The following is a 20,245-nucleotide window of genomic DNA, read 5'->3' on the forward strand; positions in this document are numbered from 1 at the left end:
CTTGCCCTCGCAGATTCCCACCCCACCTCACCCCACCCCAGGAGCTCACTGGAAGGTCAGCCTGATTGATGCCCAGCAGGAAGATGAGCTCAGAGAGGAACAGGGCCACCACGAGGTTCTTGCGAATGCTTTGCTGGTTGGATCGCAGGGACCGCAGGCCAGCAAGGAAGAGGAACGTGAGCAAGAGGCTGCCCAGCGTCACAGCAATGGAGGCGTAGGTTATGGTCTTCAGGGGCAGGATCTCACCATTCTGGGGGGGAAGAGAGAGAGGGAGTGTGTATCAATGGACACATAAGAAAGATGATTTAGCAATGAGATCAAGGATAACAACAGAAAGAACTAAAGGAACTATTGGAAATGAATAATATGCAGAAAAATTGAGATGAGATTAGAGTACAGCCCTCCAAACCTTAAAGCATGGGAAGTCCACAAAAAAATGAATTATAATTCGGCAGAATATTTGGATTATTTGATATGTATATGTATAATTTGGAATATTTAATATGGTATTGATTGGATTGATAATTTGGAAATTTAATAAAAATGATTTATAAAAAAAGATTTAGCAATGAGATCATGTTCTTCCACCCTTGTGAGGCAGGAGCGTTATCCCCATCACAATCCCACCCCTCTGTTTAGCGCTCTCCCCTCAGGTCATCTCCTGGAGACGAGCCCATGGTTGTCTCTCTCACCTCTCTGCGAGAAATGTCCATCAGCACAGCAAAGCTGGTCATGTGGTTACACTGGCAGCTGACATGGGTCTCGTTCCTGAAGACAACCTCACAGCCTTTGGCTGACCAGCCACCAGTCCCACTGACCCTGGGGAAAACAGCAAAGTCAGGGTCAAGCTGCCAGCCTTAGGGTGTCACTGGGTGCCTCTCCCTCAACCCCCATCCCCCAGCCTGACATCCTTCAGCACCCAGGCCTTGTTGTCTGGGCAGTGGGACTCACAGAATGGAGTGGTTCCAGAAGACGCAGATAGGTTTGGTCCGCTCCTCGGTTTCCAACAGCCGGAACTGCACCGTGATGGGCTTCTCAAGCGCCCTCTGCATCAGGGCATCGTTGTCATGGATGCTGATGCTCACCACGGGAGTGTTGATGATGGGCCGCTTGGGGACTCTGTGAGGACACATGGCACACATTGAACCACATCCCCGTTTCCTACATGGGCCTGTAAAGTGGCCCATCCCACTGCTTCCTGACAACTGCTAGCACCACACACTAATACAAAATAACAACAAAAACCATGTGAGAGCCCTGCTCCCTATTTAAACCACGGGGCACTGGAAATCATCTGCATTTGTCAGAGGTGGGAGACCTTTGTCAGGCTGAAGGTCACATTCTCATCCAGACAACCATCTGGGGACCGGAGTCAAAGGCAAAAGTGAGCGAAGCAACAAACATAAATCACACCTTTGTACAGCAGGATGCATTACACACAGAGAGAGAAATCACAGAAATTCATCTACCCTCCATCCAGGCAAGTAAGAGGCGTTATCAGAGTTCAGTGACACATTCCAGTCAGGCAAAAACACTCAAAGAGAGTGTGATGCAGGGCCAGTGAGGGCGTCTGGCCTAGCAAGAGTGGGCATGGCTGACGAGAAGGTGTGCCCTGAAGAGAGTCCCAAGGGCCCAAGAGAGGGGCCTGGAGGGCCACATTTGACCCCTGGGACTGAGATTTCCCACTTTTGTGCTTGGTTGGTGGGGGGCCAGGAAACCATATAGAAGCTGATGAGGCTTTAACAACACAGAATGGAGCCCAAATCCTCCAGCATATTGGGGTGGGTGGGTGAGAATGACATGAACAGACCCCTTTGCAATGGATTTTTGAGGTCTCTGAACTGGCCTCCCCTAAGTATGGGCATTGTGTATAATCTCCGGTATCTGAGGAGTCTCTACACCCTCTGCTTCTGAGTATGTGTGTGTATTTGGGGTGGGGGCAGGTATATGTTACCTCAGGCTCCGTTTATCTGTGTCATACTGCTCTGGAAGCAGACCAGCCAGTGTGCGATAGATGATCACACTGGCAATGGCCTGTCCCTCATTCAGATCTGGGTGCCTCTTCTGTCTTGTCATCAGGGCAGGTTCTTCTTCCTCACCAGGGAGATGCTTGGCATTGGCCATAGAAGGTTCTGGAAAGTGAGCATGAGACATTGAGTGAGATATTACTTTGCCTCAGAAGCAGACCAAGTCAGGCTGGATCCTCTATATTTTATTTCCAGAATTTATAGACTGCTTTTCTGCACAAAACCACCCAATGCAGAGCTCTAGTTATCTTATATTGAGGGGAATCTTCTTGAGGGGAATCTTCCATGGACTTACTGGACTAACCACCGCCTGTAAAAAATGGATGTCCTGTTAAAGAAAGCCCTACAAATGGCCCACTGTCCCCAACCCTTTCTAGAAAGCCAAGAAATGCTTGTTCCCAAGCCTATAACTTACGTTTGCTCTCTGGAGCTTTGAAGACACTTTCAGGCAGGATGACGGTAGTCTCTAGGTCTGCAGGTTTCTCGCCTCGGAGTGCCTCATAGTGAGGCAGCTTTGCGCCAGCAAAGTTCATTTTCTCCAGCCTCACTACAGAAATAACTGCCCCCCCAAAAAATAAAATGCAAAAGCGTCTGATCATTAGGCAGGCCAGCTGAATGTCAATTTGCAGCTTGGGCTGGAGGTGCAGGCATGTTCCTTCCTTCCAACCCCAAATTTATGACTACTGACCTATTACCCCCAACATTTCCCATAAGCCCCAACAAATTTCCCCATGAGTACCAACTCTAGACTCTGGGCCAAAAAAAAATCATAAGATTTCAAACCACAAGAAGACAAGCAGTAAAGCACATAATCAGAGTGTCTATTCATAGTAACAGTGGTTAACAACAGGGCTCTCTCTGAAACCACCTCACCTGTTAAATGAATGTATAAGAGAACTAGGAGGCCAAGCTGTGTAGCTGGCAGCTGGAACAGGTGGGGATTAGAACTGTTATAGTTACGTTGCGTTACTGTGACCTCATTTTGAATTCATATTCACAAAAACCTGTTTGGCTCAAAGTCTGTTGCATTTTGCATTGTTGTTAGGGTCGCAATAATTAGTTGATTCACTGATTAGGTGAATTGATTAAAAAAAAGGTATCCTTGGTTCATCAGGTAACATCTTTTTTAAAAATAATAATGATTGGCTTTTTCAGTAGAACAATGTACAGAAATGGTGACAAGCAAGCATCATCTTACAAGGCAGATGGGGAGCTTGTGGCCTTTCTGCTGGTGATGGATAGCAACAACCCATCCGCCCCAAACAGTATGCCCAATGGTTAGGGATGGTGGGAGTTGTTGGTGGATGACACCTAGAGGGACATCTCTATCTTAAAGTAAGCATTCCCTTACTCAGACAGAGGGAAATGCCTCTTCTATAAGTCTGCCTGCCACATGCAAACATCATCACAAGTACAATTATTTCTCCATCAGTTGCACTTCCTTATTCACCTGCAAATGTATGCACACTTAACTGATGGCCTCATCAACTGAAATGCATATAATTAGTCGATTTGCAAAGATTCCTTTCATTAGGAAACAGCCCTAATGGCAATTATGCTCTCACCGATGTTGGGTGTGATTATGGTGAAGGGGTTCAGGTACGTCTTGCGCATGTTCTGGGCCAGAGTGCTGGCGTAATCTTCAAAATTCTTGAGCAGCTGTGCCGTGCCACCCTCTGACTGCTGGATCAGCTCCCAGTGGCGCTTGTTGCCATTGTCCAGCAGTGTGCTGCCCACCTTGAGCAGGTTCTGCAGGGCCAAAGGAAAGCACAATGAGAGCTGCAAAAGTGGCGTGTAGTTCCTTCAGTGGGCAGGACAGAGGATTGACTGTGGCCAAGCAGCTGCAAGAGCACCATCACAGGACAGCTTGCCCATCCCTGGGATTCCCATGCAAAGGGACAAGCAGCTGTCTTGGTGCTCACAATGTTTGTGGCTTTTGAGAGCCCAGTGGAACCAAGAATGTGATCTTCACCCGCAGTGGCGGCTGATGCCCATTGGAACTGGGAGGGCATAAAACAGGGAAGTCAACACTCAGTGAAGCCAGAATCTAATGACAGATAGAGCCAATGGCAAGAAGAGTGAAATGATTCCAGCTTTGTCCTCATCCATTACCCTGCTGAGTTCTACAAAGGCAACACTAAGAACCAAGGAGAACGGCAAGTGTCATTCCATGGACTGGTAAAAAGTAAGAAGGCAGGTAGGTGGGTGGGTACTAGCAAGGGCAAACTGAGTTTGGTGGAACAGTACCTCAATTGCCCTAAAGCATCAGCTTCCCCTGCTCACCTGAGGATTTGGCTTTGCAACTGGATCTGCTTGGGATAGCCCCAAACCATACCCCTTGCCAGCTGAGATCCAGGCCAGTGTAATTCTCAGTCTTGATTATGAGATATGAAAGCCAAAGGGGCCATGGGTCAGAGCAGGTTGCTCTAAACTCAAATGATGCAAAGAGTCACATTCCATTCAAGCTGAACCGACCTTCTCCAGCATTTTCCAAGTGTAATACTGAGCAACTTGGTTCTCCCAAAGGTGCAACAGGATGCTCATCATCTGCTGACCCGCTTGCTTTGGGAGCCCCTTCCCAAGAAGAGCCTGCTGGATCAGGCCAATGGCCCATCTAGTCCAGTGTCCTATTCACTCACAGTGGCCACCCAGAGGCCTGTGGGAAGCCTGCAAGCAGGACATGAGCACAAGGGCACTTTCCCCTCCTGCAGATTGCGGAAACTGGTACTTAGAAGCATCACTGACTCCAGCCATGAAGGCAGAGCACAGCCATCCTGTCTAGATGCCCTTGATAGACCAGGCAGGCACCATCACAGCAGCCTTATGGCACTGCAGCAACTACAACAAAACCTATTCCGTGTTTTGCCTGTCCTTTCCAAACTTGTGTGTCCCTTTGCCACGACGTTCACAGCTATAGCCTCGTGGGTACTTGAGCCCATGGGCTTACCTCCGTGAAGTGCACGTCCTGTGTTGCAGCCAAGCCAAAGCCTTCTTGGGTGCTTTCATGCTTCAGGAGCTGAGCTGAGAGTTGATAGGCCACCTTGATGTCACTGCCAAAGAAGCTGGCCGTGTTCTGCGTGGCGTTGCGAAGCTGGAGAGCCACCCGCTGAGACTGCTCCGTGTCCAAGATGGACTCGTTCCGCCACAACCTCTCGGCCTACTCAGCAAGGAAGAGAAAGGCGCTCAGAAACCGGATCACAGACCAAATGCAGTCCTCAGGCTACTTCAATCTCAGCTCCTAAATGTAAGAGATAGTGAGAACCATAACCCTGCAGGGTGGTTGTCCGGGCTGGGCTGACACCGTGTCACTCCAAGCACTGAATGAAGTGCTTGTCACACCATTCACCATCCCGGAAACCTGTGCTTTCAAGATTTTAGCTCTTATGGCTGTAAGATAAGCGTGGAAGTTAGAGGATGATGCCGGGTGAAACCTCCAAAGCTAGAAGGGGCTTGCTGTGGTCAGAAGGTGGAGCATCAGTGCTCTATATAGGTCCTGATCCTTCACAAAATTGAAGAGAATTAGAATCAGTTATGCCAAAGATGAAAGCATATACCCATTGTAAATTTTGCTATAGCCTTTCGCAATATGGAAAAACATGTTACAGTGGTTTACCTTGCTTAATTTACTCAGGCCTCAGATATGGGTTAGCTTGGTACAGGTTAGAGAGTGGGTGGGTGCATTTGCCTGCAGAGCACATGCAATTCTGGTGCTTGCAAGAGCAAAGAAAATGTAGAGTTAGAAAAGAGCACTTACAAAACCCTTGAGAGCTGCAAAAGTCAGCGAGGTGCAGTTGAAGAGGTTGGGTGCCAGCCAGCCCTTGTGTTCATCGCAGTGGCGCACAGCAGTGCCTATGGGGCAGCAGGAGGGAAGGGTGAGTTGTGCGCATCCGACACAGAGGACTCTGGCCCACATGTCACAATACATTTGTTTGCATCTAAGGGGCCATCGGACTCTTGTTGCTTTGTTACTACAGACTAACGCAGCTACACCTCTGAAATTTGCAAACACTACTTTGTATCTAAGCAGACAAGCTGGTTCTTTCTTCTTTCTTTCTTTCTTTCTTTCTTTTAAAGCTAAGCATGTGGCACATGGGGAACCCTGAACCAGAAGCAACGCAGACCTCCTTGGTGCCGAGGAGTGCTTGGTTCATGCAAAGCCTATGCAGAAATCAAACTGCCCACCCCACACCCACACAATATACATATCAAAGGTGCTTCATTACCGACAGATCCTCTGGGGCAAGGTGCAGCTGCAGGCAAGCCAAAGCGGGTGCGTGGCCACCAAATGTTTGCTTCGATGGCACGTGGGCAGCTATCATAATTCACTGCAAAGGGGGAAAGCAATAATTTGTGAACAGGGATTTCCTTTCCATGCAAACTCACTGTGGTTCTTCAATGAAGCATGTAGGAGATAGCCTGGACGTCATACTCTTGCAAATGTCTGATGCGCTCATATGTTTGGGGCAGAGAAGCATGAGCAACAAGGACTCCTGGGTCATCAAGGAAATAACAACCCGCTTCTGCGATAATTGATTGTGCTGCGATTCCTTACTGTATTAATGAACTGTCATGTTTAGATCTAATTGTTTGTTTGTATTGAATCTGAGTGCATCAAGAGAAGATTAGGACAGAATGTGATGATGATGGTGATGGAAACTGGAGGCAATGAAAAAGGACAATGACGTTGTAGAACTAGAGCTGAATCCACCTCCTCCCACTGCCATCCAGGCAGCCCTTAGTCCAGGGGTGCCTAACCTGCAGCCCTCCAGGTATTATTGGATTGCAACTTCCACCATTGCTGACCACTGGCAGTGCTGCCTGGGGCTGATGGAAGCTGGAGTCCAACAACATTTAGGAGTGGATGATCACAGGTTCCCCCTCATTGCCCCAGTCACTCAATGAACACCTGCTAGGGAACACCTTTCACGGAAGGCAGACTGATCAGTAACATCACTTATCCAGTCCCACAACGTGGCCAGTGATTTGACTTAGCAACTTCTTCCCTGCTTCAGCTCAGTACTGTAATGGAATTCCGTTCTACTAAGCCCATGCCCAAGAAGTTACTGATGACCTTCACAGCCATTGGTGGAGACTTCTGCAAAGGGGTTGTCGCAGCGGTCACATCGGCGCCCAATCACGCCCGGTTTGCAGGAGCACTGCCCAGTCTCAGCGTCACAAGTGCGAGAGAGAGAGCCTGTGGCGTAGCATTCACAGAGCAAGCACATGCCACTGTCCCCTGGTCGATAGTGGTTCTCCTACGGAACAACAGGAAGGCATGTAAGTCCCAAGGAGCAGGGTAGAAGACTCTCTGTAGCTCAAGAGCACTCTACAAATCTCCTGGCTAACCCAGCACCTAATCCCTCTCCCAAAACATCTTTAGAGTCAACAGCAGTTTATTTTATTTTATTTTATTTAGCAGATTTATAAACCACTGGAACAAAGAGCTCTCTAAGCCGTGTACAAATAAAACTGCAGACAGAATGAGTCAAAATGAGAGTACTCTAAACATTTTTTAAAGAAAAAAGCACTGCTACCAGTCATTTCTAATCTAACTCACCCTCCTATCAATTCTGTGAGCTCTGTTAGGATGACCGGGGGAGGGGGGGAGTGGTTTACCTAGGACCACAGAATGAGCTTCTTGAAGCAGGAACCAGCGCCTGTGCCCTGTCTCTCAGTTTAGTGGTTTTCATACCACATTAAGGGAACTCCAGAGTAGCTTGGAAGATTATCAGGATTTCTCAAGTAGAATTGCCAGTAGTGCTGGACAATGATCCATGCAAGACAACTGGGTCACCACAACTGCTCATTCCCTTCAGCAGAGATGGGGAACCTGTGGCCTCCATATGTTGTTGAAATCTAACTTCCATCAGCTCCAACCAGTATGGCCAATGGTGAAGGGAGTTGTAGTTCAACAACACCTAGAGAGCCACAGCTTCCTCATCCCCTCTGTCCCACAGTGTGCAATTGTAGGGGGAAGTTGGGTGTCTTCTAAGTCAAACTCTCTCAGTTCAAGAATGCTAATACCCGAGGCCCAAAAAACATTGCCTGAAGCCCACATACTGTGTGCCAGAATCTTGTGCAATACGCTGGAGTTCCTCAGCGGACAAGTTTATTTGGAAAGATTTCTGAAGGAAGAATATTTAAAAGCCACTCTCCTAACTAAATAGTCATTATCTCCCCATGGGTGGAACAACTGCCCTGCCGACAACTCCGATCCCTCTTCAGTCCTCCTTAAACCCTCGCTTGCAGCTCTAACTCCAACCGGGACCATCAAATAAGGCAAGGCCCACCTTGCAGTGACACTCTCCGTTGGTTTTGTTGCAGTCAGGGTCAAATCCTTTGCTGACATCACAATTGCAGGGTCCACATATAGGGTGCCCCCACCATCCCCGTGGGCAGGGCTGAGCAAGCCTGTCACAGAGAGAGCACAGGGCCTGTTACAATCACACAACAAAAATAAGAACAAGCTCAGGCAGCAGAACCATATATGTGGGGGAGAACAGACGAGAGAGAGAGAGAGAGAGAGAGAGAGAGAGAGAGAGAGAGAGAGAGAGAGAGCTGCCAATGACAAAAAAAGAATATGCATCCAATACTGAAAAGCCTACTTTGAGAAAAGTCTTGGAAACTAATTGTGCTTTGAGGCACAGACTTTAGGAGGCTACAATGCATGGTGTTGCCTCTTTCAGGCACCATTCTTTAAATCTTCTGCTCCCATGTGGATGATGACGGTTGTGCTTTTTAAGCCATTGATGAAGAGTTTATGTAGGATTTCAACATATTTGCTTATATAGAGTCTTTTGTTGTTGCATCACACTATGCAAAGCAACCTCCCTGTCTTGCATAGACGCACAAATCGCACTGCCAGCTATGTGTACCTTCTGCACTCACCACCTAAATGCATGGCAGGACTGTCTCCTGCTTTCATACCCACAAAGCCCTTACTGCATCTACTACATTCCCGGACTGAGAACCTAGAAACAAATATACACAGTAACAATGGGTGCCTTCTCGACCAGTAGCAGCACCAATGGAAATAGGTAACTTGACTCCTGGTATATGTGTGTATGGACTGTTGGGTTAGTGGAAAAAATTGACGAGTCAGCTTCATGGTACCAGAGGGAAACTGGACCCATTATCATTCTTTGTAACCTGGCAACCTTTTATCTTGTACATACATAAGGACAACCAAACTCGAAGACCAACGCAATCACAATCTTTGGAGAGACTTAACGAGAGTGAAATCATTGTTTTTTTATGCTTTATGTCTTTTCCCTGTCGATGGAACAACCACCTAGTTGCATTTTGTTAAATGTGCTTGTTGATTTCTCAAAAATTCAACCAAAACAGTTCTTTTAAAAAGACTCTCTACTGGGTTGATCATTTAGAGAAACACGTTGGCACAGACTAATTTAGCAATATGCCCCCCCACTACAACTGCTTATTCACAGCACTTTCAGGTACAGAGACGTGTATCAATATCCTCCCCCACACACCTGCAGCTCTTCAAGGATCCATTTCTACATGCACCCTGGGAGTTGTATACACCTGTCAGAACAGTCACACACCCACCCATGCACACCCATCAGATGCCCTTTCGCAGAGCAGCAGGAGGCAACTCACTTGTTCTCGCAGTATGGCCCAAAGTAGTTGTCCAGACACTCGCAGGTGTAGCCATGGGAGGAGCTGGGCTTGCGGGCGCACACGGCTTGATGCTCACAAGGGTTGAGTGAGCAGACATTGGCACAACTGTCACCATAGTAGCCTGAAGCAGCAAGGGGAAAACCTTGAGCCCTATGTCATCCTCACCAGTGTAACTCTGGCCAGAAACTCCAATGTAAGGGTGAATGGAGGACACCCCAAACAAGAGTTTCCAGCTGGGCACAGAAGGAAGGGAACCACCTGTCAGGGACTGGACTGAGGAGGGATGGTGGAGACCTCCTCCTCCTCCTGAACCTTCCAGAGAAGAGGAAGACAGTATAGATTTACAACAGTGGTTTGCAGAAGGTCACGGCTCAGAGGTAGATAAGGGACAAAGTTGGGAAATAATGGGAGAAGAAGAGGAGGGGGAAGCATGTCATCTGACACATCATCACTAGAAAGCATTCCAGACCTCCCCTTCTCCCATAACCCAGCAAGCATTGAAATTAGGAGAGCAAAGAGCTAGGAGGCAAATGGCCCTAAGCAGCCACCATAAGATGGGTGGTGTGGTGACGATTGAGGAGAGGAAGGGGGTGGAGATTACTCGGAGCAATGCCATTACTCCAAGAGGCAACATTTCTAAGCCCCTCTCTCTGTGAATATTGAATAAAAGACAATGGTAAGAGCTTCCTTGTCTATCTATTCCTGGCAGCCTGCCATTGGGGGGATTGGATTTCCGGACGCCTGACACTACTCCTCAAGGTGCAACAAAGAGTAACAGCTGCAGAGGGGAGGGATGGCTGGAGAGGGGAAAGCAGGCTGGGATTCATCCCTAAGCCTGGATCGCACAGAGTCTCTGAGGTCATTAGAGGCGGGGAACATGTGGACCTCCAGATATGCCAGAAGTACAACTCCCATCATCTCCAGCATGTATAGCCAATGGCCTGGGTGTTGTTGTTCAGAAGTTCAGGTGGAATCACAGCTAGCTCTGATACAATGAAAACGAGGCTCCATCTCTGCAGATGGCTTAGCTCCATCCCTAATGGCTTAGCTCACCCTGTATCACACAGTGCTAAACTTTGGAAGGTACCAGAGTGGAATCTCTCCAGTACTTCTTGGGGAAGAGCAGCAGCAACAGCTCTTCCGTCACCCCTTCTCTGCCCACCCCCCAACTGACCTGGGTCACAGCTGCAGGAGTAGCTGTCCCAATCGTCATTGCAGTAACTGTTGACAGGGCAGGGGTTGGAGTCACAGGGATCCGGGATACTGCAGCCACGTTCCACGTTCACCTTCTCAGCCTGGTTCACATTCAGAGCCACAGCACTGGCTGAAGTCTCACCCATCCTTACACCCTGGGAATAAAGAGAACACGGGGTGTGTGTGTCAGGTTGCAACACCACAGAGATCCAGCTCTTAGAAGGGCAGACACTGGCACACTTGCATTTCCTGGTCATAATTTGCTGGCTGCGAACTAAGGGCACTTTCAGACTGGCACTATTTCTGAGTGGGATTCGATCACATCCCAGCAAATTCAGGCTGTGCAATTAAAGCTGAGTTGGATGAGCTCCTGCAAAGCAAATCGACGTCTCCAAAAGATCAGACTTTTTGCAAACAGGAAAGTAACGGATAACATTGGCTTGGTGCAACATTGTCTACAAATACTCATTAAATAGTTGGTGGCACTTAATCTCTCTGCAGACAAATTGGTCTGAATGCTCATTATAAACAGGTTGTCTGGAAGCAGCCTAAATGGCCCCCTTAAAGGTAAAGGTAAAGGGACCCCTGACCATTAGGTCCAGTCGCGGATGACTCTGGGGTTTTGGTGCTCATCTCGCTTTATTGGCCGAGGGAGCCGGCGTATAGCTTCTGGGTCATGTGGCCAGCATGACTAAGCCACTTCTGGCAAACCAGAGCAGCGCACGGAAACGCCATTTACCTTCCCGCCGGAGTGGTACCTATTTATCTACTTGCATTTTGACGTGCTTTCAAACTGCTAGGTTGGCAGGAGCAGGGACTGAGCAACAGGAGCTCACCCCGCCGGCAAGCCCTAGGCTCTTTGGTTTAACCCACAGCGGCACCCGCCACCCAAATGGTCCTCTTATTGGAAGCAAAAAAACACACCCCAGAAATAAGTAAGTTAGGCATGAACCACTGGAGAACTGTAGCCCCTAGATGGCGCTGTGCTCCCTTCAATAAAGGTGCACAGAATGAGTAAGGTCAGAGTTTGCACTTGGGAGAGTTGCACAAATCTGATAGCGATTAGATTTGTTCCAACATGCATCTTATCTGAGGTACCACACATTCAACCCATTTCTATCTGCATGGCAGGCAAAACCAAATGTGGGCGTCCGAAAGTGGGGAGCAATAAAAAATAGTGCTGCTCTGAGATTGCTGGTGATCTTATTTTAAAAGGGACCATCAGTTACACCCTCCTTTCCTCCTGACAACAAAAAGAGAGTGACAAATGTATTATACAAATGCAATCTACAACCCATCAGCAGGCCTGCTTCAGCCACACAGTTCCAACCACATAGGGTTGGCGGGTGAGAGCGTATAATCAAATGATTGTTGAATTGTACAGCTGGAAGATACCCAACAGGTCATCTATTCCAACCCCCTGCAATGATGGTTGTCCTGACTGCAAGTTTCCAGGTGGGGATATGTGGCAGCTTCTAACTTTGTGCATATATATATATCCAGTGAGAGCTGGACCATAAAGAAGGCTGATCGCCGAAGAATTGATGCTTTTGAATTATGGTGCTGGAGGGGACTCTTGAGAGTCCCATGGACTGCAAGAAGATCAAACCTATCCATTCTGAAGGAAATCAGCCCTGAGTGCTCACTGGAAGGACAGATCCTGAAGCTGAGGCTCCAATACTTTGGCCACCTCATGAGAAGAGAAGACTCCCTGGAAAAGACCCTGGTGTTGGGAAAGATGGAGGGCACAAGGAGAAGGGGACGACAGAGGACGAGATGGTTGGACAGTGTTCTGGAAGCTAACAACATGAGTCTGACCAAACTTCGGGAGGCAGCTGAAGACAGGAGTGCCTGGCGTGCTCTGGTCCATGGGGTCACAAAGAATCGGATACAACTAAATGACTAAACAACAACATATATGTATACATACACACAGACAGACAGAGAAAGATGCAGACAGATAGACAGGCATGCACCACCAGACACATAGATGCACAGAGAACACATGACACACAAAAATCTGCTTGGGCTAATTAGCCCTGAGAAATATGTCACTGGGAGGAAAGCTAATGGGAGAAGAGGCAATGCTCACATGGACCTGGGACTTTCCTACAGCCCAGAATGAGGCCACTGATGCTGGCTCCTCACCCTGCTTACCTGCATGCAGCCACGGAAGCCTTGCTGCACTTCGCCCTGCTCCCCAGGAATGCCGCCAACGCTCAGGTTCCGCACTTTGAGTCCGTGCAGCTCGCTGCTGATGTTGATTGCCACCTGGAGGACAGGTAAGAGACAAAGCAGCCATCTGGCATTGCTTTCCCCTAATATTCTGAAGAGGCCACAATACTTGAGGGGGAAGGGGAATAGAGGCAGGGCTTTTTTCAGCAGGACCTCGGGGGAAAATCACTTCCAGCACCTCTCAGGTGGGTTCTGGGCCGGCACCTCTCAGGTGGGTGCCATTGCCATTCTAAAAGAACAAGGGGGGCATTCATGGTGAGTTGCAGCACCTCTTTTTTCTAGAAAAATGGCATTGGGTAGAGGTCAGGGGTGTAGGCCGTTGGAAGGTAGGAAGGGGCTGGAACTAAAACAACAGTGCATGTTGGTTGATTGGGAGCTGGGAGGGACATGAGCAGAGCTTATGGGAAAGCGAGTCCAGTGTTAGAACAGCCTGGGAGAGAAGTCACAAAGCCGGCAGCTGTTGTCACCAGTCTATCTCGAGGAAGAATGGAGCGCACCTCAGGGTGAAGTCAACTCGCTCCCCATACCTGATGCAAGCCGTAGTCAAAGGCCATTGTGGCTAAGCACTGGGCTTCTGGGTTGTCCCTGCTGCTGCGCAGCTCCAGTTGCATGTGATGCCAGTCCCCATCGTTCACCTTCACCTGGTGCAGCCGCAGGGCAGAGACCCGGCTGTTGGCACGGTACACAGTCATCAGCACGTTCCCTTCGCTCAGCTGGGAAAGAGGTAAGAAGAGGGTGAGCCTGGCACTAGCTGGCATCCTCACCATTGGGAGCAGTGCATCAATTGTGCCTGCTCCTGATAACCTTGTGGAGCAAAGAACCCACATCCCCTCCAAGCTCTCTACTTCTTGCTTGTAGGCGAAGGCGGTCTTCTGCAGGCCACTAATCCACAGGGTGCTGCTGCCCTGGACTGGGGACTTACCCACAAGGTGATGGTAGAATGCTGCCCGGCTGCCGCATGCAGGAGGATGCCGTTGCTCTGCCGGGTACGGAACATGAGTCCAATGTGCCATGGAAGTGTGATGACCAAGGCCAAGTTGTTCCAGATGACCATGCTGTTGCCCAGGAAGCGTTGGGGGTTTGCCATTTCTACATGGTGGGAGACACAAGTCAGCAAAATCAGGCATTGCTATACAGCAGAGCAATCGCCGGAATATGGGTCCTGCATGCAAGTAAGCCACAGATTTCCAGTCACACCCTGCAACAAGGCTGCCAGCACAAGTCTGAAAGGCTGCATGCGCCTCCTGGGGCCTACTTGTGCAACCCTGGAACTCCCAGCTCCACTTTTGCTTTTAAAAAAAAGTAATAAAAGAAGGTTCTAGCCTTCAGGGTTACAGAGAGGCTTGGAAATATGGCAGGCTGATACATACAACCTTATTTTCTTTTTATGCAACTCAGAACAATCATTGCAGGGTGAACTTTCCTCTTGATGCAGACATATTATTACGGCCTTTTGAAATCATTCTCATGGAGTAAGACAGCAAGTTATAAGATCCTATTACTTTTCTCTCTGGGGCACAATGGAGTACTAAATGTGCATTTATGCAGTAGCTCCCCTCCTGGGCCTAGAATAATGTTCTGGTGACAATTCAGAAGCAGAGGAAAATCCCAGGGAGGGGGGGGAGCAATGTGGAGGAGAAACTCTGCATTGGCACCAAACACAGAGTCTTTTTTCCTTCCAAGGAGGTGGGCATGGGAGTAAACAATGTCTACACAGCTTAAGCAGTGCATTATCTGATTGGCATGTCAAATGCATGTCAAATGAGTGCATCTGAGGCATAGATGAAACTAATAGGTACAGCAGGAGGCCTTTGTTAATCTTCTGTGTGTGTGTGTGTGTGTGTGTGTGTGCCTTATTGCCAGGCATTCTATAGGTTTGGGACAGGCATAGGCAAACTCGGCCTTCCAGATGTTTTGGGACTACAACTCCCATCATCCCTGACCACTGGTCCTGTTAGCTAGGGATGATGGGAGTTGTAGTCCCAAAACATCTGGAGGGCCGAGTTTGCCTATGCCTGGTTTGGGAGCTCCATCCCTAAAGCAGGGCCTGTCCCAAGGATGGGGAACCTGTGGTCCTGGAGAGGCTATTGGACTTCTGCGCTCTTCACTCCTAATCATTGGCCAGGGTGGCTGGCTGGAGCTGTTGAGAGGTGAAGCTCTGCGTTATCTGATGGGTTAGAGGTTCCCCATCCCTTTTTTTTTTTTTTTAATAAGATTTTATTATTTTCCAATAAAACACCAAAAAACAAATTTAAACAACAACACAAGGCATAAAAACAACAATAAAAACAATAACAATAACAAATACAATAAACATAAAAAGAAAAAAGAACATATACATACCTTAACCATTACCTATCTTTATACTTTCCTTGTTACTAACTTCTTAATTTGGGGACTTCCCCCATTCCCTCCACTGTCTTCAAAGTCAAAAACATCTTAAAGGTAGCTTTATATCTTGTTCATTTAACAATTGCTCGAATTTTTGATATGCTTATCTTTACACAATCATGATCTTAATCAACTATAAATCTTATCTTAATGTCAAAACTTAACTCCTATTTAACAAATAAATCATTCATTCAAAAATTTTCTTTTGCCAGTTTTATCAAATTTAACCCTACTAAAGCCTCTAATTTATCTCTGCTCAAATATTCAATTTTACTAATTTAACTAAATAGTCTTTAAATTTTTTCCACTCTCGTGACACCGTCTCCTCCCTCTGGTCCCGGATTCTGCCGGTCAGTTCTGCGAGTTCCATGTATTCCATCATCTTCATCTGCCATTCTTCCACCGTTGGTATCTCTTCCCCTTTCCATGTTCTTGCCAATAATATTCTAGCTGCTGTTGTGGCATACATAAAAAACACTCTGTCCTGACTGGGTATCTCTTCGTTGGTCATGCTCAGAAGAAATGCCTCTGGTTTCTTACAAAAGGTAACTTTCATTACCTTCTTCAACTCATTATAAATCTTATCCCAGAAAGCATTTACCGCTGGGCACAGCCACCACATATGATAAAAGGTACCTTTCGCATGTTTACATTTCCAACATACATCTGACATTTTGGTATTCATCTTAGCTATCTTAACTGGTGTCAAGTACCATCTATAAACCATTTTCATTATGTTTTCTCTTAAACTATGACAAGCAGTAAATTTGATACCTTTTTGCCACAATCTCTCCCAGTCATCCATCATGATATTATGTCCTATATCTTTCGCCCAATCTATCATTGATGATTTAACCAGTTCATCTTTCGTATGCCACTCTAGCAAAAGATTGTACATTTTGGAAAGGTTCTTAAAGTTCGATTCTAACAGTTCTGTTTCCAGTTTTGATTTTTCTACTTGAAAACCAACTTTTTTGTCCATCTTAAATGTTTCAAATACCTGATGATAGTGCAGCCAGTCGGGGACCTGGCTTTTCACCTGATCATAGCTTTTTAGCTTAAAAGAGTCCCCTTCCTGCTGCAATATGTCCATATATCTTAACCAGTTTGCAGACATGTTCGGTCTCTTATAGGCCTTGGCCTCCACTGGAGAGATCCATCTAGGGGTCTTTCTCTCTAACAAGTCTTTATATCTAGTCCAAACCTGATACAAGGATTTTCTAACTATATGAGTCTTAAAGGTTCTGTGGATCTTAACCTTGTCGTACCAAAGGTATGCGTGCCACCCAAACATATTATCATGACCTTCCAAGTCCAACACATCGACGTTCTCTAACTTAAACCAATCTTTTAGCCAGCAAAAGGCCGCTGCTTCAAAGTAAAGTCTTAAGTCCGGCAGGGCAAAGCCTCCTCTGTCTTTAGAATCTGTTAAAATCTTAAATTTTATTCTTGGCTTTTTGCCCTGCCATATAAATTTCGATAGGTCCTTTTGCCATTTCTTAAAAGAGTCTAGTTTATCCAAAATTGGTATGGCTTGGAATAAAAACAGCATCCTTGGTAGGACATTCATTTTAACCACTGCTAATCTTCCCATTAACGATAGTTTAAGTCTTGTCCAGATCTCCATGTCTTTTTTTATCTCCGTCCACAATTTTTCATAGTTATCCTTATACAGGTTCAAGTTCTTATTTGTGAGATTGATACCTAGATATTTTACCGATTTGACAAAATTGAGGCCTGTGGCTTCTTGAATTCTTTGAATCTGTTCTGCACTCATATTTTTACCTAAAACTTTGGTTTTCTGCTTATTTAATTTGAAGCCAGCTACAAGTCCAAATTGTTCAATTAATTCCAAAGCTCTGGGGACACTGCTTTCTGGTTCTTGCAGGGATAGCATCAAATCGTCCGCGAAGGCGCGTAATTTGTATTCCTTCTCTCCCACTTTAATTCCTTTTGTCTGTTTATCTTTCCGAATCATATTTAGAAGGACTTCCAGGACCGTAATGAAAAGTAGAGGGGAAATAGGGCACCCTTGTCTTGTTCCTTTCTCTACTTCAATCTCCTCCGATATCACACTGTTCACAATGACTTTTGCTCTTTGTTCTGTATAAATGGCCTTGATGCCATTTAAAAATTTTTCTCCAACTCCCATTTTTTCCAAATTCTTTTTCATAAATATCCAAGATACTTTATCAAAAGCTTTCTCTGCATCAACAAACAATAGTGCTGCATCTGTATTTATGTCTCTCTCCAGTTTTTCTAAAATGTCCACAATAATTCTCGTATTATTACTTATTTGTCTTCCTGGTAAGAAACCTGCTTGATCTCTATGAATATGATCTTTCAGCACTCTTTTCAACCTTGTAGCCAAAACATTTGCAAAAATTTTATAATCCACATTCAAAAGGGATATTGGACGGTGATTTTTCATTAGAGTCTTATCAGTATCTGGTTTTAAAATCAGTGTGATAAAGGCTTCTTTCCACGTTTCTGGTGCCCTATTTCCTTCTAGTATTCCATTGCAAATTTCTCTTAACGGCTGTGATAGCCAGTCTTTCAATGTCTTATAATATTTTGCTGTTAATCCATCCGGTCCTGGAGCCTTCCCCAATTGCATGTTGTTTATTGCATCTTCTATTTCTTGTGTCGTTATTGGGTGGTTGAGAGTTATTAATTTTTCCTCTGGGACCTTTTGCAATCCATTCTTTTCCAGAAATCGGTCTATCTCTGCTTCATCTATCTTCTCCTCCTTGTACAGTTGCTTATAAAATCTCTGAAAACACCATCTGATTTCCTCCGGTTTCTCTACATTTTTTCCATTTACTACCAATTTACTGATGACATTTGCCTTTTGTCTTTTCTTTAATTGCCAAGCTAGTAGTTTTCCACATTTATTTGCAGATTCAAATGTTCTTTGTTTCATCATTTTCACTTTCCATTCGATATCTTGATTCATAATATTCGCATATTGAGATTGCAAGTATTTAATTTCTTTTTGGATTTTGACACATCTGGGATGTCCTCTTAATTCTTTTTCCTTTCCTTTGATTAATTTCAACAATCTCTCCATTTCTGCATTTTGTTGTTTCTTCTTTTTTGCCTTCTCACTAATGAGGAATCCTCTCATTACTGCTTTACTTGCATCCCAAGCAATCCTTTTCTCCACTTCTGAGTTCCAATTAATTTGAAAATATTCTTTCATCTTTTTCGCCGCTCTTTCTACTAGCTTGGTATCTCTCATCAATGCATCATCCATTCTCCACCTGAAAGAATCCTTGGAAATCATTTTTAGGTTTACCTGCACCGGATTATGGTCTGAAAGCGTTTTGGGACCGATTTCTGCTTTTTGTAGTTTTGGAGCCAATTCATTCGAGATCCAGATATAATCTATCCTCGACCATGACTGCTGCGATTCACTGAAGTACGTTGCCTCTGTATCTGTGGGGTTTCTTAATCTCCAAGAGTCCACCAAATTCAAATTGTCCACCATTTCAAAAAAAGTCTTTGGGAGTTTCCCATCATTTGTTAGTTTTGTTCTCTGAGATCTATCCATTAATGTGGAAACTGCCCCATTAAAATCTCCGAGGCAAACTACCTTATAGTCCAAATAATCCAGCAGCAAATCATGTATTTTTTTGTAGAAAATCGACTTTCCATCATTTGGTGCATAAAGTCCCAGAATCAAAAATTTTTCGCCTTGTACGTTAATTTCAATTGCAATGTATCTCCCTTCTTCATCTTTAAATAGCTGTCTTGGGCTGTATTTCTCCTTTGCATAAATCACTACTCCTCTCTTCTTGACCTTGTCCGATGATATGAACTCTTGGCCTAATTTTTTATTCTGTAATAATCTTCTATGACGCCGGACTATGTGGGTTTCCTGTAAACATATTATGTCCAAATTCTTCTTTTCTATGCTGTAAAATACTCTGCGTCTCTTTGGTCTCTGGTTCAATCCCCGAACATTCCAAGTCATTAACTTGAGCGCCATTTCTTTGTTTATTCCTCTCCTCCAGTTGCCTCTCCTTTCTTTTCTTGTTCTGGATCTTGGCTTGGTCCTGGTGATCCCGACGGTGGTGGGAATACCTCTGGAAACTTGTAGAGCAGTGCTGGGTCTAATGGGGTTCCTTTAAAGAATTCCAGATGCTTGTCCAAGAACTTTTGCTTTTCCGCCAGGGACCTTATTTTTATCTTTTTCCCTTCAAACGTAAATGCCAGGCCTTCTGGAAATTCCCAACTGAAGGAGATTTTTCTTCTTCTTAGCTCCGTCACCAGGTCGTTATAAGGAGCTCTTTTTTCCAAAAAAAATCTGGGGATATCCTTATAAAAAATTACTTTGTTCTGCTGTACCACCAGGTTGTTTCTATAGTGTAAATCCAGAAAATAATCTCTGTCGTGTCTATCATGCAGCACAATCAAACAGTCACTGACTGTTTTAGTGCTTTTCTTTCCTCTGGAGCCTCTTGGTCCAAATCTGGAGGCCTTCACTATGCGTGCTGAGACATTCACCTCTTCTAACTCCCAAAAAGTTGAAAATAGTTCCACAATATAGGCTTTTAGGTCTTCCCCCTCCAATTCTGGAAGACCCCTTATTCTTATGTTTCCTTCCCTCTGATGTAGTTGCAGAAAAGCGAGAGACTCTTCCACAGTTCTCTGCCGTGTTCCAATATTTTCTAGCTGCTCCAAATCTAAATTGTCCAGTTTTTCCTCCACCTTTTTTATTTTTTCTCTGACCACTTTGATTTCCTCAGAGTCCT

The 20,245-nt window shown here is 45.8% G+C and overlaps 1 protein-coding gene across 3 annotated transcripts in view; it reads right to left on the bottom strand.

The window, feature by feature from the left end:
- CELSR2 (cadherin EGF LAG seven-pass G-type receptor 2) overlaps nucleotides 1-20,245 on the bottom strand; it is a 116,069-nt gene that overhangs the window by 14,118 nt on the left and 81,706 nt on the right. For all 3 annotated transcript variants that reach the window (XM_033152497.1, XM_033152494.1, XM_033152495.1), the window contains exons 9-24: nucleotides 14,020-14,186; nucleotides 13,625-13,810; nucleotides 13,020-13,133; nucleotides 10,843-11,017; nucleotides 9,648-9,789; nucleotides 8,318-8,438; nucleotides 7,099-7,282; nucleotides 6,251-6,352; nucleotides 5,782-5,876; nucleotides 4,975-5,184; nucleotides 3,593-3,776; nucleotides 2,443-2,586; nucleotides 1,955-2,132; nucleotides 952-1,119; nucleotides 693-819; nucleotides 50-250 (exon numbers count right to left, since the gene is read on the bottom strand). In XM_033152497.1, coding sequence (XP_033008388.1) covers nucleotides 50-250; nucleotides 693-819; nucleotides 952-1,119; nucleotides 1,955-2,132; nucleotides 2,443-2,586; nucleotides 3,593-3,776; nucleotides 4,975-5,184; nucleotides 5,782-5,876; nucleotides 6,251-6,352; nucleotides 7,099-7,282; nucleotides 8,318-8,438; nucleotides 9,648-9,789; nucleotides 10,843-11,017; nucleotides 13,020-13,133; nucleotides 13,625-13,810; nucleotides 14,020-14,186 — 2,498 coding nt within the window. The remainder of the gene's footprint in view (nucleotides 1-49; nucleotides 251-692; nucleotides 820-951; nucleotides 1,120-1,954; nucleotides 2,133-2,442; nucleotides 2,587-3,592; nucleotides 3,777-4,974; nucleotides 5,185-5,781; nucleotides 5,877-6,250; nucleotides 6,353-7,098; nucleotides 7,283-8,317; nucleotides 8,439-9,647; nucleotides 9,790-10,842; nucleotides 11,018-13,019; nucleotides 13,134-13,624; nucleotides 13,811-14,019; nucleotides 14,187-20,245) is intronic.

The sequence above is a fragment of the Lacerta agilis genome, chromosome 6, assembly GCF_009819535.1.
Source record: "Lacerta agilis isolate rLacAgi1 chromosome 6, rLacAgi1.pri, whole genome shotgun sequence".
Taxonomy (NCBI): Eukaryota; Metazoa; Chordata; class Lepidosauria; order Squamata; family Lacertidae; genus Lacerta; species Lacerta agilis.